Raw genomic sequence first — 21,403 nt, forward strand, 5'->3', positions numbered from 1 at the left:
CTGCGATCCTGTAATTTGAATCTATTCTGTAAGTTTTGCCATTTGAGTCATCCTGGTTAGAAAGATTTTGCCTTATGGTGAACTGTTTCACCCAGTTAAAGTTTACAAACACAAAAGTTTTAATAGTATATAAATAAATGATTATACTGCTCCCTCCCTTGGTTCAAGCAAGATATGTTTGTGTAGGATTACATTCCTGCTTGCTTATATAGGAATCAATCTCATTGATTCCAATGGATTTATCTCAGAATTTTACTAAGAGACTTTAAACCCATACGTACTCAAGATAAACTTCATTCAGAATAGTAAGATTTATTTCTGAATAGAGTTGTAGAGTTAATATTATGTTGAACATTGCAGTTACATTTTCATGTCCCATGAATAAGATCAACTTACTTGGCTTCTGCCACTCAGAACCAACCTCTACAGTTTGCTCAGCATGATCTCTCAACCTCATAAGGGATTAGAATTGAAAGCTACAGATGTTGAAGTAAGTTCGAATGGGAACTGTCAAAGATAGTACATTAACAGACAATTCAATCATTAAAATGCTTCAAAATGTTGCCTTATGATGTTTAAAGTAAGTCACTTTATATGGATTTAATGGTATGTGGGAATGTCCTTAGGAGATTGAGTGAAGTGATCCTGCCCAAGGAACAATCCTAAATTTCGACTGTAAAGGTGATGGCACGAGAATTGTACTTTCTGACTTGCAAGATTGATGTCAGCCTTATCAGATAGAGCAGACAGAAAATATGGCCAGATAAACTAATCCTACCTTATTTAAAGATACATTAACATTATCTTGCAAGTCTGAAATTACAATTCTCCCAACATCACCTTTACAGCAGAATAACTTAGGGTGGGTCTCTCTTGAGCCTGTTGCTCTATCCACTAGGCAGCTGTAGGCTATGCTCCCTCTTATCTGACCATTCCTTAGGCAGCATCTCTTCAGATCAATCCCACATACCACTACATAGGAAGATATGCAGAAGATATAATAAATGTAGACTAATTCATTACCTTTCCTACTTTGCATATTCTTACTGCATTTAAGTATCTTGTTGCGGTTCTATTACCATATGATAAATTAAGTGTGTTTCTGAATCAAATACTTTCTCAACTGTTTGGTGAGTTCTTAAATAGAGTTCTTTTTTGTATTAGTTTGAGAAATGTTCATTAATTTTTGTGTGTATTTCTGAAAGCAATTTTTATTTAATAGAACTGTTCATTTTAAGCACCAATATTTATATAAAAAGCTATAAACGCAAACTTTATATATACTAAAAGAACAGAAATAATGGTCAAACACAAAACTATATTGTGCATTCAAAAGGTTACATATGATTTTTTCATATTACTTGATATGCTGCATTGATTTGAAAAACTTGCTCTTTTTTAAAAGTCACGTGTATCTTTGTTAATTTCTAAACATCTAACAAGCAGCATAATTTCCATTAATGTTCAAATGGAAATTTGCTCTCTATATTGGATGGGATATTATTAAAGCCATAGCAGTTTTAATTTATAATACAAATATTTTTACTACTGGCATTTTATGTACTATTTCCCAATATGTTAAAGAAGTATATTAATAGTTTTCAGACTAGTGTCAAGTCAAAACCTTGTACTGAGATCAGTACATTGAGAAAGTCTCTATTTTCAGCATTAGACTGGAAGATAATTCATGTTAACTAAATATATATGTAAGACTTCTTTTGCCTTTTCTTCATTTTCTTCTATACTCTGTCATATATGTTACTCAGAACTCTGCAGAGGAGATAATTCTGAGCTAAGAATACATACAGTTTGTATACTCTTACAAGTATCAAAGAAGGAAGAAAAGTTTTTCTTATTTGGGTAAGAATTTAAATTTACTAGGACCTTTCTTCCTAAGAGTGTAACTCAATGGTATCTCACATCTTCTAAGACAGATCTTTGTAAATACTTATCAAAAGGCGAATTTAGCAGTTAACCAAACCTCAGGGTCAGAGGACAAGATGCTTTAAGTGAAAGTCATTTTGTTTATTAAAGGAACAGGCCAACAGTTTTGTTCTCGTGTTCTCTAGTTTTCTATCACCAGGAAAATTAACAATCTGCAGTACTGTATGTAGACATTAAGTTTACATATCTAAACAGCAAAATCTAGATAGCAGCAAAGAGACAGAAAACATTAACTCTGTGATGCCTTGTTGTGATTTGGATTTTGCAGCCCAGATACGATGGGCACTCAGAATCAAACCCCTTATGATAACCCAGAAATAACCTATGTCCTAGTTGTTGTTTATTATGAATTATTTAATTACCATTGGCATATTAAAATCAACAAATTTTAGTTTTTGATTTGGTCCCAATCATTTTCTTATGCTTGGTACACTATTTTACTCAAATAACATGTGATAAATAAGTGAATTAATTTTTGAATAGAATACTTAATTATTTATACTTATTTATTGAGAGCCAGTTTGATCAATTGGTTAAGGTAGCAGGCTAAAAATTGGGAATTTGTGAGTCCACTACCACCATAGACATAAAGCCACTTGAGTGACCTACTTCCAGTTTTGCCTATATTATCAAATGCTTATTTACTTAGAGCCATGCAAAAGAGTTTTAGCAAAAGTGCTATTGGTTTGTATTTAAGTTTTAATAGCAACATTATGAGTTATTACCTGATTTCATCATTAGCCTTTAGATGGAGAGTTGAGGTTAGGCCATTTTTTACCCAGGACACTAATATTTGTTTTTATTCTTTTATTTTGTTTTAATAAGAAAAAGAAAAGCAATTCAACAGAGCAAAGGGGATATATATGCTAACAATAAAAAGGAAAGATGGGAAATTTACTTCTCCAAAGTTGAAGATTATCCTAAAAGAATTTATATTTGTTGTTTTGAAAGCATGTGGCTAATATAATTTCGTTTATTTGTAGCTGACCATGTACTTTTCTTAATATATAATCAAATAAATGCATTCTAAACAGAAAAATAACCCTCAATATTTTCTTTATCTAATTCAATAATATGAATTTTACTTTAAATGTTCAAGAAATAACTTTGCAAATCTTTTAATATGGCTGAGAGAAAATGGTATACAAATGCTAATTGTGTAGGGCATTATTTTTCCCCTTTGAAATTAATCTGTGGCTTGTGAGAAATTTTATGTTGAGGATAGTCAACTTGTTAAGGATGCATTTGTAAGATAAAAGCATTGATGAACACACTCACAAAATTACTTGCTCCTCACAGAAAGTGGTTATCAATTTTATGTTGAGGGTAGGCATTTGTAAGATGAAAAAAATGTGAGGAATACACTTTGTATGCCGCCTGAGTCTTCGGAGAGGGGCGGCATACAAATTGAATAAATAAATAATAAATAGAAAATGACTTGCTTTGCATATAAAGTGGTTACTGTCTCAGGCACAGGTAGGCATAAAAGACTCATTGTTTTGTTAGTTCGTCAAGCATGTACAAGATAGCAGGTATGAATATGAACATGGACATGAACGAAGGAAATGAATACAAATAAATGGGAACAGTAGGACAGCGACGGTAAGCACGCTGGTGTGCTTATGTACACCCCCTTTATGGATCTCTTAGGAATGGGGTGAGGTCCAAGGTAGACAGTTTAAGATTGAAGCTGTGAGGATTTGAGGATGTAACAATGAAGTCGAATAGAGCATTCCAGGCGTTGACTCTGTTGCTGAAGTCATATTTTCTATTATGGGAAGTTTCTGATAGGTACCTACTTTGGAGAATGCTGCAGGTGAGGGAGAGAAAAGAATTATTTGCAACTATACTTGGTGACTTTATTGCAGGTTATAGGAAATCCCATAGCTCATATAATATAATAATATATATAATATAGCTTGATTTTTGTCTCTGGCCAGTGGTTGAGTGGCCTTGTTATAGGGGATATAGACATGGAACCCTTGTTATGGTCTGACCACTCACTCCTTCACCTAGATCTTTGAACCGCTACACCCCGCTGCAGGGAGGTGGAGCCTACAAGATGGGTCCGCCGCAGGTGCCTGATGGATTCTGATAGATTCCAGATGGAGCTTGGGCCATTTCCTGAGGTTCTAGCACATGACTCGGTCGGGGACCTGGTGGCAGCCTGGGATCGGGCCGCTAGTGGAGCCTTAGATCGAGTCGTGCCTTTGCGGCCTCTGACCCGGTATCGATCCCTCGCGGCTCCTTGGTTCACTGAGGAGCTGAGGGAGATGAAGCGCCGGAAAAGACGCCTGGAGAGCGGTTGGAGAGCCAGTCTCACCGAATCTAATCGAACACTGGTAAGGTCGCATATTAAGACCTACCTAGTGGCGATAAAAGCGGCGAAGTCTAATTACTTTTCCGCTCTTATTGCGTCATCAGAGAATCGTCCGGCGGCCCTGTTCAGAGTGACCCGCTCCCTGCTTCAACTGGGAGTGCGGGAGGACCCCTTGGAGGGCAGGGCTGAGGATTTCGGACGATATCTGTATGACAAAATCGCTCAGATCCGGCGGGATTTGGACTCTGACTGGGTAGATCTGGGCAGGATGGCGAGGAATAGTCTTGAGAATGTTATCTGGGAAGAGTTTGACTCTGTGACTCCAGATGACGTGGACAGGATTTTGGGGAGACTTAATGCAACCACATGTTTACTGGACCCGTGTCCCTCCTGGTTAGTACTGGCTTCCCGGGAGGTCACACGAGGCTGGCTCCAGGGAATTATCAACGCTTCGTTGAGTGAGGGTCACTTCCCCGCTGCCTTGAAAGAGGCGGTGGTGAGGCCTCTCCTCAAGAAGCCCTCCCTGACCCAGCAGTATTGGCTAACTACCGTCCTGTCTCCAACCTTCACTTCGTGGCAAAGGTTGTTGAGAGTGTGGTCGCACGACAGTTTCCACAATTCCTGGAGGAAACGTCCTATCTAGATCCGTTCCAGTCGGGTTTCAGGCCTGGGCACAGCACGGAAACTGCATTGGTCGCGTCGGTTGATGATCTCTGGAGGGCTCGGGACAGGGGTTGCTCCTCTGTTCTGGTCCTATTAGATCTCTCAGCGGCTTTTGATACCATCGACCATGGTATCATGCTGCACCGGCTGGAAGAGTTGGGGATGGGGGGCACCGTGTTATGGTGGTTCTCCTCCTTTCTCTCCGACCGGTCGCAGTTTGTGTTGACGGGGGCAGAGGTCGACCTCGAGGCCTCTCATCTGTGATGTTCCACAAGGGTCAGTCCTCTCGCCCCTTCTGTTCAACATTTATGTGAAGCCACTAGGTGAGATCATCCGTGGCTTTGGGGTGAGATACCACCAGTACACCCAGTTGTATATCTCCATCCCAGGCCACCCCAGCGATGCCCTTGAAGTGATGGCCCAGTGCCTGGAGGCTGTACAGATCTGGATGGGGAGGAACAGGTTCAAGCTCAACCCTTCCAAGACCGAGTGGCTGTGGTTCCTGGCATCCTGATATAGTCAGCTGACTCCATCGCTGACTATCGGGGGCAAGTCTTTGGCCCCCGTGGAGAGGGTGCGCAATCTGGGTGTCCTCCTGGATACACAGCTGTCTTTGGAGGAACATCTGACGGCTGTTGCCAGGGGGACCTTTTGTCAGGTTCGCCTGATTCGCCAGTTGCGCCCCTTTCTTGATTGGGATTCCGTGTGCACAGTCAATCATGCCCTCGTCACCTCTCGCCTGGATTACTGCAACGCTCTCTACATGGGGCTCCCCTTGACGAGCACCCGGAGGCTCCAACTGGTCCAGAATGCGGCCGCGCAGGTAATTACGGGAGCTGCATGGTGCTCCCATATAACACTGCTCCTGCGCGAGCTGCACTGGCTCCCAGTGGTCTTCCGGGTGCGCTTCAAGGTGTTGGTTACCACCTTTAAAGCGCTCCATGGCATAGGACCTAGTTATCTTCGAGACCGCCTTCTGCCACCGATGACCTCCCATCGACCCGTGAGCTCCCACAGAGAGGGCCTCCTCGGGGTGCCATCAGTCAAGCAATGCAGGCTGGTGACCCCCAGGGGGAGGGCCTTCTCTGTGGGGGCTCCCACCCTCTGGAATCAACTGCCCCCAGAGATAAGAAGAATCCCAGACCTTCGTGCCTTCCGCCGTTCCCTTAAAACTTTCCTTTTTCAACAAGCCGGGCTGGCCTAACAAATCCTTTTAAATGATTTTAAATTCGTTGTCTTTTTAAATTTTGGGCCAAATTGAGATATTTCCTTTTAATCTGTTCTTAATCTATGTATTATGTATTTATGTGTTTTTACTTGGCTGTACACCGCCCTGAGTCCCTAGGGAGAAGGGCGGTATATAAATCTAAAGTAAAATAAAATAAAATAAAATAAAATATAAGAGATGGGCATGCCTAAGACCTTTCAATGAGTGCTTTACTGTCCAAAGTGCATGCTGAAGAGGCTAGTTAAGAGATCAGCTGGCACACTCAGTGGTCAAGGAGTTCAGGCTGCTATCTCCTTCTGAAAAGTTTATGAAATTCCTTAGGGACTACCTGCTTAAACTACCAGATCTGCCTTTCCTATGTTATGAAATTGTGATGTGCTGATGGATATGATGCTGTGCATAATGGAGGTACTATTATTTACTATAGCTAGGGATTTCCAGAATAGAAGGCAAGAGGACAGTCTTTCGATGCCATTTGCCTTTTAATTGCTGTAATAGAGCAATAGAGAGAACCTTGTAGTATGCAGAAGATCATTTCATGCTACTTGACAGTCTGAACTGTCAGCTAATTAATTGTTGAGAGAGTGCAGGGACGTGACTTTGGCTTATGAAAGGTCACCTTTTAAAATTGCTTACCTCTTCTTTATAGGAAGTCCATGGCGTTAAATGTTAAAAAGATCTTTAGGAAATCTTGCAAAAAAGAGAAGGCTGAGAAAGGCTCCTTTCCTTTGCAGTGCTGGTCAAAGAGTTTGTTTACTGAGAAATTTTGGCAAATGCTGTGGAGATTGTTTTCAGGATCTTTCACTCTAGGTAGCTTAGCAAATGCTGCAGGCAATCATTAAATTTTGGAAACTTCTTAGACATAGAATAATAGGGTTGGAAGGGACCTTGGAAGTCTTCTAATTTCATTTCCTGTTCAAGCAGACCTTATGCCATTCCAGACAAATGATTGTCAAATCTCTTCTTGAAAGCTTCCAGTGGTGGAGCAGCTAAATTTCTGTTCTACTTCTTAATTGTTCTTGATGTAAGGAAATTTCTCCTTAGTTCTAGATTGGAGAAATTCTCTAGAACAGTGGTTCTCAACCTTCCTAATGCCGCGACCCTTTAATACAGTTCTTCATGTTGTGGTGACCCCCAAAATAAAATTATTCCTAAAACCATTGAAAATATGTGTTTTCCGATGGCCTTAGGCGACCCCTGTGAAAGGGTCGTTCGACCCCCAAAGGGGTCGCGACCCACAGGTTGAGAACCACTGCTCTAGAACAACTAAGTTTTAGACAAGGGTCCTCTTTCACAGTATTAACTAAAACAGTATTTGATTTACATAAATTAATTTCGAGAACAATTAATTTAACTTCAGATAGTAGATCTCTTTCACAATAATAGCTATAACAATTCATGCAAATCTGGCTCTTCCTTTCAAGAAAGCAAATCAGTTTTCTTTATGACACAACTTGTTTTGCCAAATGGCTTTGCAGTTTATTTTTGAATTTAAAAATATTTTTTAGAAACCAGTGGATTGTTTGTGGAGATAATGGATTGTTGCCCATTGGTACTATACTATCTAATCCTGGTTTGTGTAGATGATACAAACTTTTGGTAGAATAAATGTGGGGAATTTATGGATACTACAAGACTGTTGTTAAAATCATATGTAACTGGACTTGCCCAGATAATGTTAGCACAAGATTCTTTTCAACTGACAGAGGAAGAACATCAAAATGTGAATGGGTTTTGAATTTCTATTTAATTCATTTAATTTTAATTTTTATTTCTTTAGGAATTGCAGTATGATATTAAAACAATTTCTTTATTTTATTCTAAAGAATTTTATTGTAAAGAAACTCAGCCTACACCAGTGGTCACCATCTAGTGGTCCACTAGTGGTCTGTGAGAAAATTTTGGTGGTCCGCAGCTCCTCCTGGGTGAAGGAGCTGCTCTGGGATGAGCAGTCCTGTGACTAGAGCTCTGGAATATGGGACTGGCCAGGCATGGTGGGGCTGTAAATCTCTGCTGCAGAGGGAGGTTCGTGCAACTTGCAACTTTGCAGCGCAGTCTTCGCCGGCCAGAATGAAGTAATGGTACAAGGGGCTGGTGGTGGTGCAGGCAGGCCAAAGCAATGGTGGCGGCAATCCCGGGCTGTTTCTTCCCCCTTCTGTGGCTTCCTGTCGGCTGAACCCACCAGTGGCTGTCCCTGCCCCTTGCCCTCCCTTCCCAGTCACTCCTCGCTTGGCAAAGGAAAGGGAGAGGGGATGGAGATTCCCTCCATATTCCAGAGCGGGAGCAAAGATTCATCTCTTGCTGGATCTCGTGGCCATTTCTTCTGGCCCTTATTGGTGCTCTGCACACCTTGGTCTCTCGGGGAGATGCCTGACTTCCTCTAAGCCCCAAGACACTGGCTGGCCCATGAGATGAGAGAGAGCAAGAGAATGAGAGAGAAAGAACAAGAGAAAGAGAGAGAATGAAAGAGAAAGAAAGAGAGAGAGAGAAGGAGAAAGAGTGGTAGAGAGAGAGAAAGAGGAGGGAGAGTGACTGAAGGACCCCATCTCATCACTGGGAATCCAGGCGCTTCAGCAAGCGGCGCACTGATTCGTATTAATGGTCCACGGGATTTAAAATTCTGAACATGGTGGTCCCTGAGGTCCAAAAGGTGATATAGACCCCTGGCCTATATCACCTAAATTATGATGATACTCAATTCAGCTTTTCATCCTTTCTTTCTGCTTTTGTTATATTCTTCTGAATGTAACAAAAAATGGCTATGTATGCAGTACATTTCCCAACAAATAACATACTAGAAGTAATAATTTTAATAAAAAATTTCAGAAGTATGAAATACTAAAATACTAATAATTCTGTCTTTCATATATATTTTTTAAAGAATGCATGTAGGAATGTATATTAAAAAAATCTTCAATAATAGAATTCATAAGATCAGTTATAGTAAATTAGTATGGAAAAGCATTTAACATAGTGATAAATGGTTTTGGACTTTGTATGCCAATGGATGTTATTTACATTTCATATTCTTAAGAAATAGTGTTACTAGTTGTAGTCTCTAATCCCACATGTAGGTTTTGCCTATACAGACTATAATTGCAGAAGGAGTTGGATTTTTGCTTTTAGCAAGAGTAGTGCCAAGTACATAGTTTATTTTTTCACTTGTCAACTTTATAAAAAAATACTTTATGACTGATGTTTCTGAAGGATTGCTGAGCAACATCTTTTCTTTATTCTCTATTTCCCTTTATCTTCTCTATAATAATATCCATCTATACTAATCGTTAAAGATATTTTTTATGAAATAAAAATATTTTGAACAAAAAATGATACTGCAATAAAAATGCACATTTTACAGCAATTAGAAGAAACCAGAATTTAAAAGGAAAGAAGGATACTAAAAGGAATACTTTTTTTATTAATGAAATATAATGAAAAAGTGGCACTGCATTAAAAATTGCATATAATACAGCAATTAGAAAAAACAAATTAATAGAGAAAGAAGAAATGAGAAAAAATTCATATAATATTAATATAAAGTGAATGTCATCCTGAAACTTATTATTAAAGCCACTCAATAAGAAATGTTACATATTTTTCATAGTATATAAATATGTTTCAACACTGACATAACATAAGGAATAGAAATTTCTTTGTGTAAAATAATTTGCCAACCTAGGCTAAATAGAGTTCTTCATGAAATGTCAAATGCTGTATTTGGTGAGTGTAGTTCAGCATTAGATTTATATCTTTAAGAACTATATATTTACATGTTCAAAAACTATATATATTTACCTGTATGGAAAATAAAGAGAGGACAAAAAAGAGCCATAATCCAATTATATGAATTAAGAACCCTGAAATTACTTACAAAACCAGGAGGTTGGTGCCCAATCTTTTTAAAACAATATTAGAGGAATTTGGTAAACATGAAACAAAACAAAATTTTCTGAATTAATGCCATTCTTAAATCTTAAGAGGTATATATTATATTTCATAAAACTTAGACCTATTGGATTTTCTCCACCCATGCTCACATTTCTTATTTGTTGTTAATCTTATTAATCTTTATGCTATTCCTTAATTTAATGTAAAACTGATTACTGCTTTCATTTTTTTAAAAAAAATTGATTTATATGCCGCCCTTCTCCGGAGTCTCAGGGCGTCTTACAATGCGTTAAGCAATAGCCTTCATACTTTTGTATACTTATACAAAGCCACCTTATTGCCCCCATAATCTGGGTCCTCATTTTACCTATCTTAGAAAGGATGGAAGGTTGAGTCAACCTTGAGCCTGGTGAGATTTGAATTTGCAGTAATTGCAGGCAGCAGATGTAAGTGGATGTTAATAACAGTGCTTTAGTCTGCTGATTCACCAGAGCTCCATTTCAAATACAATGTCTTTTAGATATTTATGTATTTGTCAATTTATATACCAACCCATTCAATGTGCAACTCAAGGCAGCTTACAAGTGTGGTGGAACAACACTGTAAAAAATAAATGGTTAAAAACGTAAGTAAATCAGATATGGCAAAGGCAATTTTGCAGTCAATCCAGATGGTTTACAAAATCACCTAATCTAATACCTGATGAACAACCAGGTCTTCAAGGCTGCACAAAACAAGACACTTGGTTTTGGTAGGATTGAGCCTGACTCTATTCCTTACTCATCAGATCTTCACGGGTTCCAGACATTGTGTCAGAAGAGTGAGCAATCACTTGAATAATGAGATATATAATTGGATGTCCTCAGCATTCTGAAGATACTTAACCCCATCCTTATGGATGGCCTCACCCTGCAGCCTCATATAGTGTGAAACAGAAGTGGACAGAGAATCAAGCTATGAGACACTATCCACCTCCTATCGCCGCTAACTACAACCAACTCTGGAAGGGAGAATTCCTGTAATGCCAGGTCCTCATAAATTAATATATCAAGGTAGGGCTGTGGAGTTGGAAGATAAATGTTCCGACTCCGACTCCTCAGGTTTTTTGTGACTCCGACTCCGACTCTGACTCCAGGTACCCAAAATTTCCTCCGACTCCTTGACTCCGACTCCACAGCATTGGCTGTGGAGTCAGGAGATAAATGTTCCGACTCCGACTCGGGTTTTTTTTTTGTGCTTCCGACTCCGACTCCAACTCCAGGTACCCAAAATTTACTCCGACTCCTCAACTCCGACTCCACAGCACTGTATCAAGGGCCACTGAAAGATTAAGGAGATCCAAGATGGATGCATCACCCCATCCTGACCCATTGTAGGAATCTATAAGCATGGTCAATACTGCCTTGGTACTGTACACAAGCCTGAAACTGAACTAAAAGGTATTTAGATAATCTGTTAATTCCAGAGCTTTCTGAAGCTGCAACTCAACTGCATTTTCCACAACTTTTTTTGGTCAGAATTATCCAGTATTGTCAGGTCCTCATATGGGAAGAACTACTGCCTCCTTAAGCATAGGGGAACCACCTCTTATCTCAAGAATTCCTGAACCCAATCCAGGAAATGTGACCAATTTGGAAGAGCAGGATTTTAATAACTGGTTGTCTCACTAACAACTGAAGATTCTTAGATTTTCTCAGAAGCAAAAACATAAGCAGCAAAAAGCAGATTGAAACATTCCCCAGATAACCATGCCTTAGTCATCTTAATAAGGTCTGCACAGTTGGAATCTAGTTCAGAGCAAATCTTATTTGACAGATACCAGAACATTCCTCACATCAGGCCTTCAGATGATCTTCTGACCTATCACAGGACAGAATAAATTGCCTTAAATAGGATAGCTAAATAATAGTCAACAGATGCAATCAACATGAGAAAATACACATTTTTGCCATTTTTATCATTATATAATCCTTTAAAAAGGCCCTTTCTCATGTGTTGTGGATTTGTCTCTTGTCTTCCTCCAATAGCACTCTAGACATTTCTTCTGCAATTTCATCTTCTGAAGTTCTTATGAAAATCAGACCCTTTGTAATCTGCATTCATAGAGAGGCTGTGCAGATACAGTCTGATATAAGGGCATAGCCATCTTTACATTCTAAGAACAAATTAAAGCTTTAATTGAACTGTTCTCAGGAACTTTGAATATCAATGGGTATGTCAGGAACCTGGGATAGACCAATTAAATGGATCCTATTTTCCCAGCAGAAAATAGAATACCAGAATAAAGAGTTCCAGACAATCAAAGGGTGATCTATCAACGACAAGGGATAACTTGATATTTCCTCCCAACTCCATATCATGTGCCTTGAGATAAAAACCCCTTACTGTTTGTTGGATTCCTGATAATTTGATCAGAGCTGATGTTGCTTCTAGGAAAGAATTTGAAGCAGGTTGTAGTATCCAGTTGTATAAATCCAATTGTTCTCATTTTAAAGAAATTTCTTCTTGGATTCCCCTCTGATGAGCTCCCACTCATTGCTTCTTGTCCTGCCCTCAGGTGCTTTGGAGAACAAACAGATTCTTTTCTCTGTGACAGCCTTTTAAGTATTGAAAGAGGACTATCATCACCTCTAAGCCCTCTCTTTCTTAAGCTAAACATACCTGGTTCCTTTCGACATTCCTTATACAATTCAGCCTCCAGACCCTTATCTCCTTTGTTGCCGTTCTCTTTGTTGCTGCAGTCTTTCTCCAGCCTGAGCATTTTTCTTTTTTGTATTCTGATTACCACAACTGGACACAATATTCCAAATGTGGTCTTACTAGTGCATATATAGAGATACTATCACTTTTCATGATCTTGGTGCTACCCCTCTTGATGCATCCTGGGACTGCATTGCCTTTTTTGGCAGTCACATCATATTGCTGGCTCAAACTTAAATGGAATAGGACACCTAGATCCCTCTCACAGTAATTACCATTAAGCTAGATACTGCCTACTCTGTACCTATGCATTTGTTTTTTCCTGCATAAGTGCAAGACCTTACTTTTTTTTACTTTTTGAACTGCATCTTGACGCAATGCTCAAGTCTGTCAAGATCCTTCTGAATCTTAAGTATATCTTCCAAAGTGTGAGCAATGATACAAATCAGCTTGGTGTTATCTGCAAATTTGATGGGTTCCCCTTCTATCCCCTCATCTAAATCATTTATGAAGAAGTTTTTTAAAAAAATGAGTTTTATTAAATTTTTCTTTTACATACATATTTTATGAGTGTAACATCTTATACATCTTGTAACATAGTTATATATTGATTTTTATAGTCTATTCCAATCTTTTTGTTTTTTCCAAATACAATTTACATATTTCAGTTTCAACAATAATATTCTTTTTCATTTATGAAGATGTTGAAGAACACTGTGCTCAGAATATAACCTTGAGATATCCTATTGGATGCTTCCCTCCATGTAGGTGTAGTTCCATTCAGGATCCAACGCTGAGTGTGATTGGTCAGTCAATTGTATATCCATCTGGTGGTGGTACTGTTTATTCCACATTGTTCTATTTTACCTAGAAGTAGGCTGCTGTTTACTTTTCAAATACCTTGCAGAAATGTATACTATGTGTACTATATTTATAGCATTTTCTTGACCCACTAATTTAGCCATTTTATCAAAAAAAGGCAAAGTTCTTTGAAATGATTTTCTTTTAACAAATCCGTGCTAGTTTCCAGCGATTATCTTTTTTCACTGTGGTCTATGGTTGTCAATACTAGGACTTGCAAATCATTGCCTTTTCAGCTTATCAGCATAGTATAATCAGCATAGTGTAGAGTTCTAATGTTTTTCTCTTCCAGTTTTCCCAGTTTCATCATCTTCCAATCTAGCTTCCTTTAATATATATTAAATATTGAATATATATATTCAGCATATAGACTGAATAAATAAGGGAAATTAGATCCTAAGCATTACTTTGCTAGCATGTGAAATTAAGGACATTGTACAATAAGTTAAGTTGCTGGTTTTGGGTACAGGTACTTCCTTATCTATAACTAAGCCCAAAATTTTTCATTGCTAAGCAAAACAGTTGTTAGTTTTGCCCCACTTTATGACCTGTCTTGCCACAGTTTTAAGTGTATCGCACTGCAGTTATTAAAGTACTAACATGGTTCTTAAGTAAATCTGGCTTTCCCATTGACTTTGCTTGTCAGAAGGTTGAAAATCTGAGATGACCCTTAGACATTGCAGCCATCATACATGTCAGTTGCCAAGTGTCCAGATTTTGATCATGTGTGTCCATGAGGATGTTGCAACAATCGTAAGTGTGAAAAACATAAGTTACTTTTTTCAGTGCCATTGTAACTTTGTTCACTAAACAAATGGTTGTAAATTGAGGACTATCTGTATTGTCATGTAGATTGACCTCTTCCAATCTGTTGGCCTCTCTAGTTTTCATAAGTATTTTATAAGATTTAACTGTAGGGTTTTTGTTTTAAGACAAGTAAATTTTAATCATCTTCTCCAATCAGTGTACAGTTAGAATCTCTAACTATTTATTTGCACAAGCAAAAGATGTATGCCTTAAACAAGTCCCCTAGCATCAATATATAGATAGAATTATTATTTGTTTTAAATCCTTCTTGATATATTCCAAAAAGAAAGATGTCCTAGTAATGAAGTATCTAAATTGTAGCATCTAAATGGTAGCATTTAAATTTCAGTGTAATTTACTGGAGCATAGTTTAATATTGTAATACAAGAAGGATCTTCTCATCCAAGAAGAAGCTTAATTTTCTTCAGTGCGTATAAAATCTGGGGTGAAGAATATGGATTAGGGTAATGGATCAGAAATGTTTTGTAGCCTAGATTTTTCATTAAGATGAAAAAAGGAAAAATTTGGAGACAGAATTACAAGACAGAAATTACAAGACAGAAACAAAAAACAGGATGGACAACTTCAAATTCATCAATATGTTTTTCATATGGAAAGAAAAAAGTGACTTGGCCATCATTCAAACCAATGACTGGCTTTCCCAAAGCTACTTACCACCTGTTTTTGAACTTCTGATGGCCGCACATATATGCCTGCAGTCACATAAATGCATTTGTGGCACTTGACAACTGGCTCACATTTAGAGCTGTTTTCAGCATCCCAATGTCACATGATTACAATATTTGCAGTGTTTTGGTTTATAGAATTTAGTTTCTAGCAAAAAAAAAAAAAGTCCTGGTTTCTAGCAAAAAAAAAATTGTAAAAATGACTCCCTTAACAGCTACAGTGTTTTCTTAATGAACAGCATTTGCTTAATAACTGCTACAAAAAAGGTTGTAAAATCAGGCATGGGCATGTGGTGACTGCTTACCAATCACCTCAACTTGTAACCGATTTCTGGGTCAATTAAGGTGATTGATCAAGGAATACCTGTAATGGGACCAAACTTTAAGATAGGCAAGCTTTGAGATAGGCAGATTCTGCTGAGAAAGAGTGATCTTGAAGAATAAGATATTATAAATGTGATCTACACATTAAAAAAAAAAAATTCACAAATAGTGTGTGTGTGTGTGTGTGTGTGTGTGTGTGTGTAAAGTTGTCATGTTACTATTTGATAAGACTATACCCATTTCTGCAGTAAAACGGAAAGTATTTCTAGAGACATGCTATCTATCTATCTTCTATAGTAGGTCTCTAGAAATACTATATATATAAGCTATTTGTTTTTCATAAAAAAAATTACAATCAGAGAAACCAACGTTTTTCATATCTAGACATGTTCATATCACTTTAAGGGCAGCAGAAGGGCTTTTCAGAAGGAAAATTTTTACATCTAAGACCCCTTAGGTACAACAAGGAAGACATATTTTCCAGGTATTGTATGTTTGAAGCTTTATTGACAACTCTTTTTGAAAGGTATGAAAACATAAATCATCTTATTTGAATATCACTTTCAAGATGGCTTGCTTTAGAAAGTTGATTCAAAATGAACCCTTAATGTCCTTCCCAGAGAAAAAGAGGAAAAGTTTTGGACATTGATTTCCAAACATAAAACAAGGAATACCAGACAATTTTAAAGCCATCAGAATTACTTTAGCCTTTTGATCTCAGATTTTCTAAAAAGATTTGGATTTATTGAAATTAGTGAGAAAACACAGGGTGAGCTTTTTAATTAATCTGAAACTCTCAAATCCATGAGTGCTGTTCTTACTTATTTCTTAATTACCCATCACAGCGAATATAGAACAAGCTGATATTTTGAAGACCCTTGGTCATACCCCTGAATATATCTGGATATAGTCAACATTTAGTCAGATTCAGATCCTATCAATGTATGCTTAGACTTGGTAGTAGAGTATATTAGTGACTGACCGAACACTGGTGAGGTCTTATATCAAGACCTACCTAGTGGCAATAAGAGTGGTGAAATCTAATTATTTTTCCACTCTTATTGCATCTGCAGAGAACCGCCCAGCTGCCCTGTTTAGGGTGACCCACTCCCTACTTCAGGTGGGAGCGAGGGAGGACCCCTTGCAGGGTAGAGCTGAGGATTTTGTGCAATATCTGCATGATAAAATCGCTCAGATTCGGGACGACCTGGACTCCGACTGGGTAGCTTCAGACAGGATGATGGGGATGAGTCTTGAGAGTGTTATCTGGGAAGAGTTTGACCCTGTGGTTCCTGAGGACGTGGACAGGATTTTGGGGAGGCTTAACGCTACCACATGTTTATTGGACCCATGTCCCTTCTGGTTGGTGCTGGCCTCCCGGGAGGTTACACGAGGCTGGTCTCAGGAGATTATTAACACTTTGTGGAGTGAGGGTATCTTCCCATCCGCCTTGAAAGAGGCGGTGGTGAGGTCCCTCCTCAAGAAGCTTTCCTTGGACCCGGCTATATTAGCTAATTACCGTCCTGTCTCCAACCTCTGCTTTGCGGTGAAGGTTGTTGAGAGTGTGGTGGCGCGACAACTTCCTCAATTCCTGATGAAGCTATCTAGATCCGTGCCAGTCGGGCTTCAGGACAGGTTACAGCACGGAAACGGCATTGATCGCATTGGTCGATGATCTTTGGAGGGCCCGGGACAGGGGTTGTTCCTCTGTCCTGGTCCTCCTGGACCTCTCAGCAGCTTTTGATACCATCGATCATGGTATCATGCTGCGTCAGCTGCAGGGGATGGGAGTGGAGGGCACCATGTTATGATGATTCTCCTCCTTCCTCTCTGACCGTAAGCAGTCTGTGTTGACGGGGGGACAGAGGTCGACCTCGAGGCTCCTCACTTGTGGGGTGCTGCAAGGGTCAGTCCTCTCGCCTCTCCTGTTCAACATTTATGTGAAGCCGCTGGGTGAGATCATCCGTGACTTTGGGGTGAAGTGTCAACTGTATGCCGATGACATGCAGTTGTACATTTCAACCCCAGGCCACCCCAATGATGCCCTTGATGTGATGTCCCAATGCCTGGAGGCTGTGCGGATCTGGATGGGGAGGAATAGGCTCAGACTCAACCCCTCCAAGACTGAGTGGCTGTGGTTTACGACGTCCCGATATAGCCAGCTAGAACCATCACTGGCTATTGGGGATGAGATCTTACCCCCCTCAGAGAGGGCTCGCAACTTGGGCGTCCTCCTGGACTCACGGCTGTCGTTGGATGATCATATGACGGCCGTAGCCAAGGGGGCTTTTTATCAGGTTCGCCTGATCTCCTAGTTGTGTCCCTTTCTGGATCGGGATGCCTTGCGCACAGTCACCCACGCCCTCGTCACTTCCCGTCTGGACTATTGCAATGCTCTCTACATGGGGCTCCCCTTGAGAAGCACCCAGAGGCTCCAACTGGTCCAGAATGCAGCCGCGCGAGTGATAATGGGGGCGACCCGTCGCTCCCATGTAACACCTCTCTTGCGCGAGCTGCATTGGCTCCTGGTGGTCTTCCGGATGCGTTTCAAGGTGTTGGTTACCATCTTTAAAGTGCTCCATGGCTTAGGGCCTGGATATTTACACGACCGCCTGTTACCACTGACTGCCTCCCACCGACCAATACGCTCCCACAGAGAAGGCCTCAGGGTGCTGTCGGCCAAACAATGTCGACTGGCGACTCCCAGGGAGGGGTAGAGCCTTCTCTGTGGGGGCTCCTGCCCTATGGAACGAATTGCCCCCAGATATACAAAGGATCCCCGACCTCCGTGCCTTCCGTCGTGCGCTGAAGACCCTTGTTATTCCAGCAAGCCGGTCTGATGAGACAATAATTTTAATCGGGTTTAAATATGGGTTTTTAATATGGTTTTATAAGGGTTTTAGAATGTGGATTTTAAATTCAGCCAAAATTGAATTATTTTATTATGGTTTTTAAATTTGTCTTGTATATTGTTTTATTATGGCTGTTCACCGCCCTGAGTCCTTCGGGAGAAGGGCCGTATAAAAATATAATAAAATCAAAATCAAATCAAATCAAATCATGCATTTAGAGCAGAGGATAAGTTTTAAAAGATAGTGTTGTAATTGAAAAATGTGCATTGGAAGATAAACTGGGTTTTATAATATATGTCTGAAGATGATAATATACTATAGTGAAGGTGATTTAATCTGGATTTAACTAGTAAACATTTTGGGTTTCTGAAAAGAAATTGCTTTTCAGAATTACTCAATAGAGGAGCAATTCTGGTAGCTGTAACCACTTTGAGTAAGACATTGTTACTTTAAACACTTCATCTTGACAATTCTTGATGGACTTCTATATAACTGTAGGCCTTTTCAAAAAAGAAGGAAAAAAAGGAAAGGAAAAAGGGAAGGGAAGGAAATGTTTGAATTGCTTTTCTGTGGTTAGTTTCTCCTCAACCTTTGGCATTCAGTTGTAGAAATGTAATTTTCAAAATTTTAGAATCTATTTTATATATTAATATATATGAGCACTAAAATTGCATGGTTGAGATTCTATTCCTTAGATATGGGAACTAGTTGACTGTCTGTCTGTGGGCCACATTCTGTCAGCCCTAGATTAAAAAATTAACAAACCTCCCTCTCTGCCAAATTGCACCAGATTATTGTGGCATATATTGCAGCCCACAACTGTCAATAAAAATGACTTTATCATGAAGTAGATTGATTTGGCTAATCACCATCTTTGCCATTCTCATCATCTCTACAAGAACTGAAATTCTAGGCCACAGTTATAGATTCTATCAGTAATTCGTTACAGAATTTCTTGCCCTGTGTTGTTTTTGAAATGTATTGTTTTTTAAAATGTAATTTAATTAAAGATTTTTAAATAGAAAATTTAAAAAAACTAATAGTAATCTGATCAAGTGAAGCATTAGTATCACTGTATACTGTTTAGTAATACTCCACTTAGAATACTGCATCCAATTTTGGTTACTGCAATACAAAAAACATTGCGATTCTAGAAAGAGTGAAGAAAAGAGCAACAAAGATTATTAGAGGGCTAAACATATGATGAACGGTTGCAGGAACTGGAAATGTCTAGTCTAATGAAGAGAAAGATTAGGGATGAGACAATAGGCTTCCAATATATGAGGGACTCACAAAGAAGAGGGGGTCAACCTATTCTCCAAAGCATTTGAGGGCAAGACAAAAAGTAACAAACGGAAATTTATTTATTCTTTATTTATTTATATACTACTTACATCTATCTATCTATCTATCTGTCTGTCTATCTATCTATCTATCTATCTATCTATCTATCTATCTATCTAACAAATAACTAAAGGCAGTGAACATATCCAACACATCTCTCTCCTCCTATTTTCTCCACAACAACAGGTGAGGTTGTTGTGAGCTGAGTTGGACTAAGAGAATGGACCAAGATCACTCAACTGGTTTTCATGGTGAAGGCAGGACTTGAAGACAGCAATGAATTAGGCAATATGATGCCAAACAACAAAAGCTTCATTGTTCACTTTTTCCCTGTGTTTTCTTTAGGAAATGTCCAACTTTCACATACTTATAAAGAAGACACTGTAGAAGAAACCAACCCTTTTAGCAGTTGTTCTATGCCAGAATGCAATATAGATGATTCAAAAATTATTAATTTACCCCCTGTTATTGTACCACTGGCTTTTCAAAATGATGGCATAAATTCAACAGACAAATCCATTGATGTAGAGAAGACCTCGGCTGAAATAGATTCCGTGTTGGTTGCAAAAGAATGTTCTGTAAATAATGCTTCCTTTAAAAATAATAAATCTGAGAATATTAAACAAAGGTAAGTTACATTTTTGAGATGATATGTAAGTTTATTATTTTGGCATAGCTGGCTGTAAAGGAAACAAGTAGCTTATAAATTTTGTCAGGGGCCTAAACATACAATTAATCACACCCAGACTTTACTGCAGCTAGTTCTTTTGCAAAAGTTCTTTTGTTTTATTTTTTAAAATAGACTCTGTTTGTGTTTAAAAAAAAAAAAAGTAAATCAAGATTGAGATCTATGGACTATTAATCAAGCACTAAATCCAAAGGAGAAAAAGGCAACAAACTCAGAGAAAAATCTAAGATCTAAAGCAAGAGCTGACCACTGACTTTTCCAGCTACTCAGCCCTTTAGCTGGCTTTTGATCTATCTGCAGACTTGCAAAATTTTGCTTTGCATTCTATTTCCGTTGTTGAGTTCCTAATCCAAATAAGAAACCCAAGCTCTGTGTCTCATCCTCTGACTCCTCCCCACCCTCTCACTTAGTACATGATAATAACAATTAATAATGGCTCTTTGTGCTCCTAGAGTCTAGACTATGCTCCAACCCTATACAAATTTGAGGAATTCAGGACACATTGTTTTACTTGCTTGAGTTGGGGCAAACAGTTCTAATCCACTCTATTTTCTGTTATCAAGGGAAATATAATTTTTAATATTTTAATGTTTTTTATTGTTACATGTAATTTTAAAGCAATTTGGTTCTGTGGGGTTTAATTAAAATATAGGCCATCAAGTCAGTGTTGAATCTTAGTCACCACATAAATAGACTTCCTCCAGCATGGTGTATCCCCAACCTTCAGGTCTCCCAATGATATGTACTGTAATTTGCATCATCCACCTTGCATCTTGTTGTCCTCTTCTTCTCTTTCCTTCCATTTGTCCTAGAATTGTAACCTACATCAGAGAGCTAAGTCTTCTCATAATGTGTATGTAACATGTTAATTTGAGTATGGTCATTTGTACCTGTTATGAAAACTCTGAATTGATTTGTTTGATGATCTGTTTGTTTTCTTGGGTATCCATGGTATTCTCAAGAGTTTTCTCCAACTTCGAAAGCATCACTACTCTTTCTGTCCTATTCTTTGCTTCTGCAGAGTCCAGTTTTCACTTCCAAAAAGTGTTACAGGGAAAATCATTGCCTACATGATTCTGATCTTTACAGGTATAACAT

The 21,403-nt window shown here is 38.7% G+C and overlaps 1 protein-coding gene across 1 annotated transcript in view; it reads left to right on the forward strand.

Annotated features, from left to right (window-relative positions):
* Positions 1-21,403, forward strand: part of COBL (cordon-bleu WH2 repeat protein) — a 122,151-nt gene that overhangs the window by 75,989 nt on the left and 24,759 nt on the right. Inside the window, exon 11 of the mRNA XM_034416401.3 lies at positions 19,963-20,245. Within this exon, the coding sequence (XP_034272292.1) occupies positions 19,963-20,245 (283 nt within the window). The remainder of the gene's footprint in view (positions 1-19,962; positions 20,246-21,403) is intronic.

The sequence above is a fragment of the Pantherophis guttatus genome, chromosome 4 (genome assembly GCF_059756535.1).
Source record: "Pantherophis guttatus breed Tessera chromosome 4, ASM5975653v1, whole genome shotgun sequence".
Classification (NCBI taxonomy): Eukaryota; Metazoa; Chordata; class Lepidosauria; order Squamata; family Colubridae; genus Pantherophis; species Pantherophis guttatus.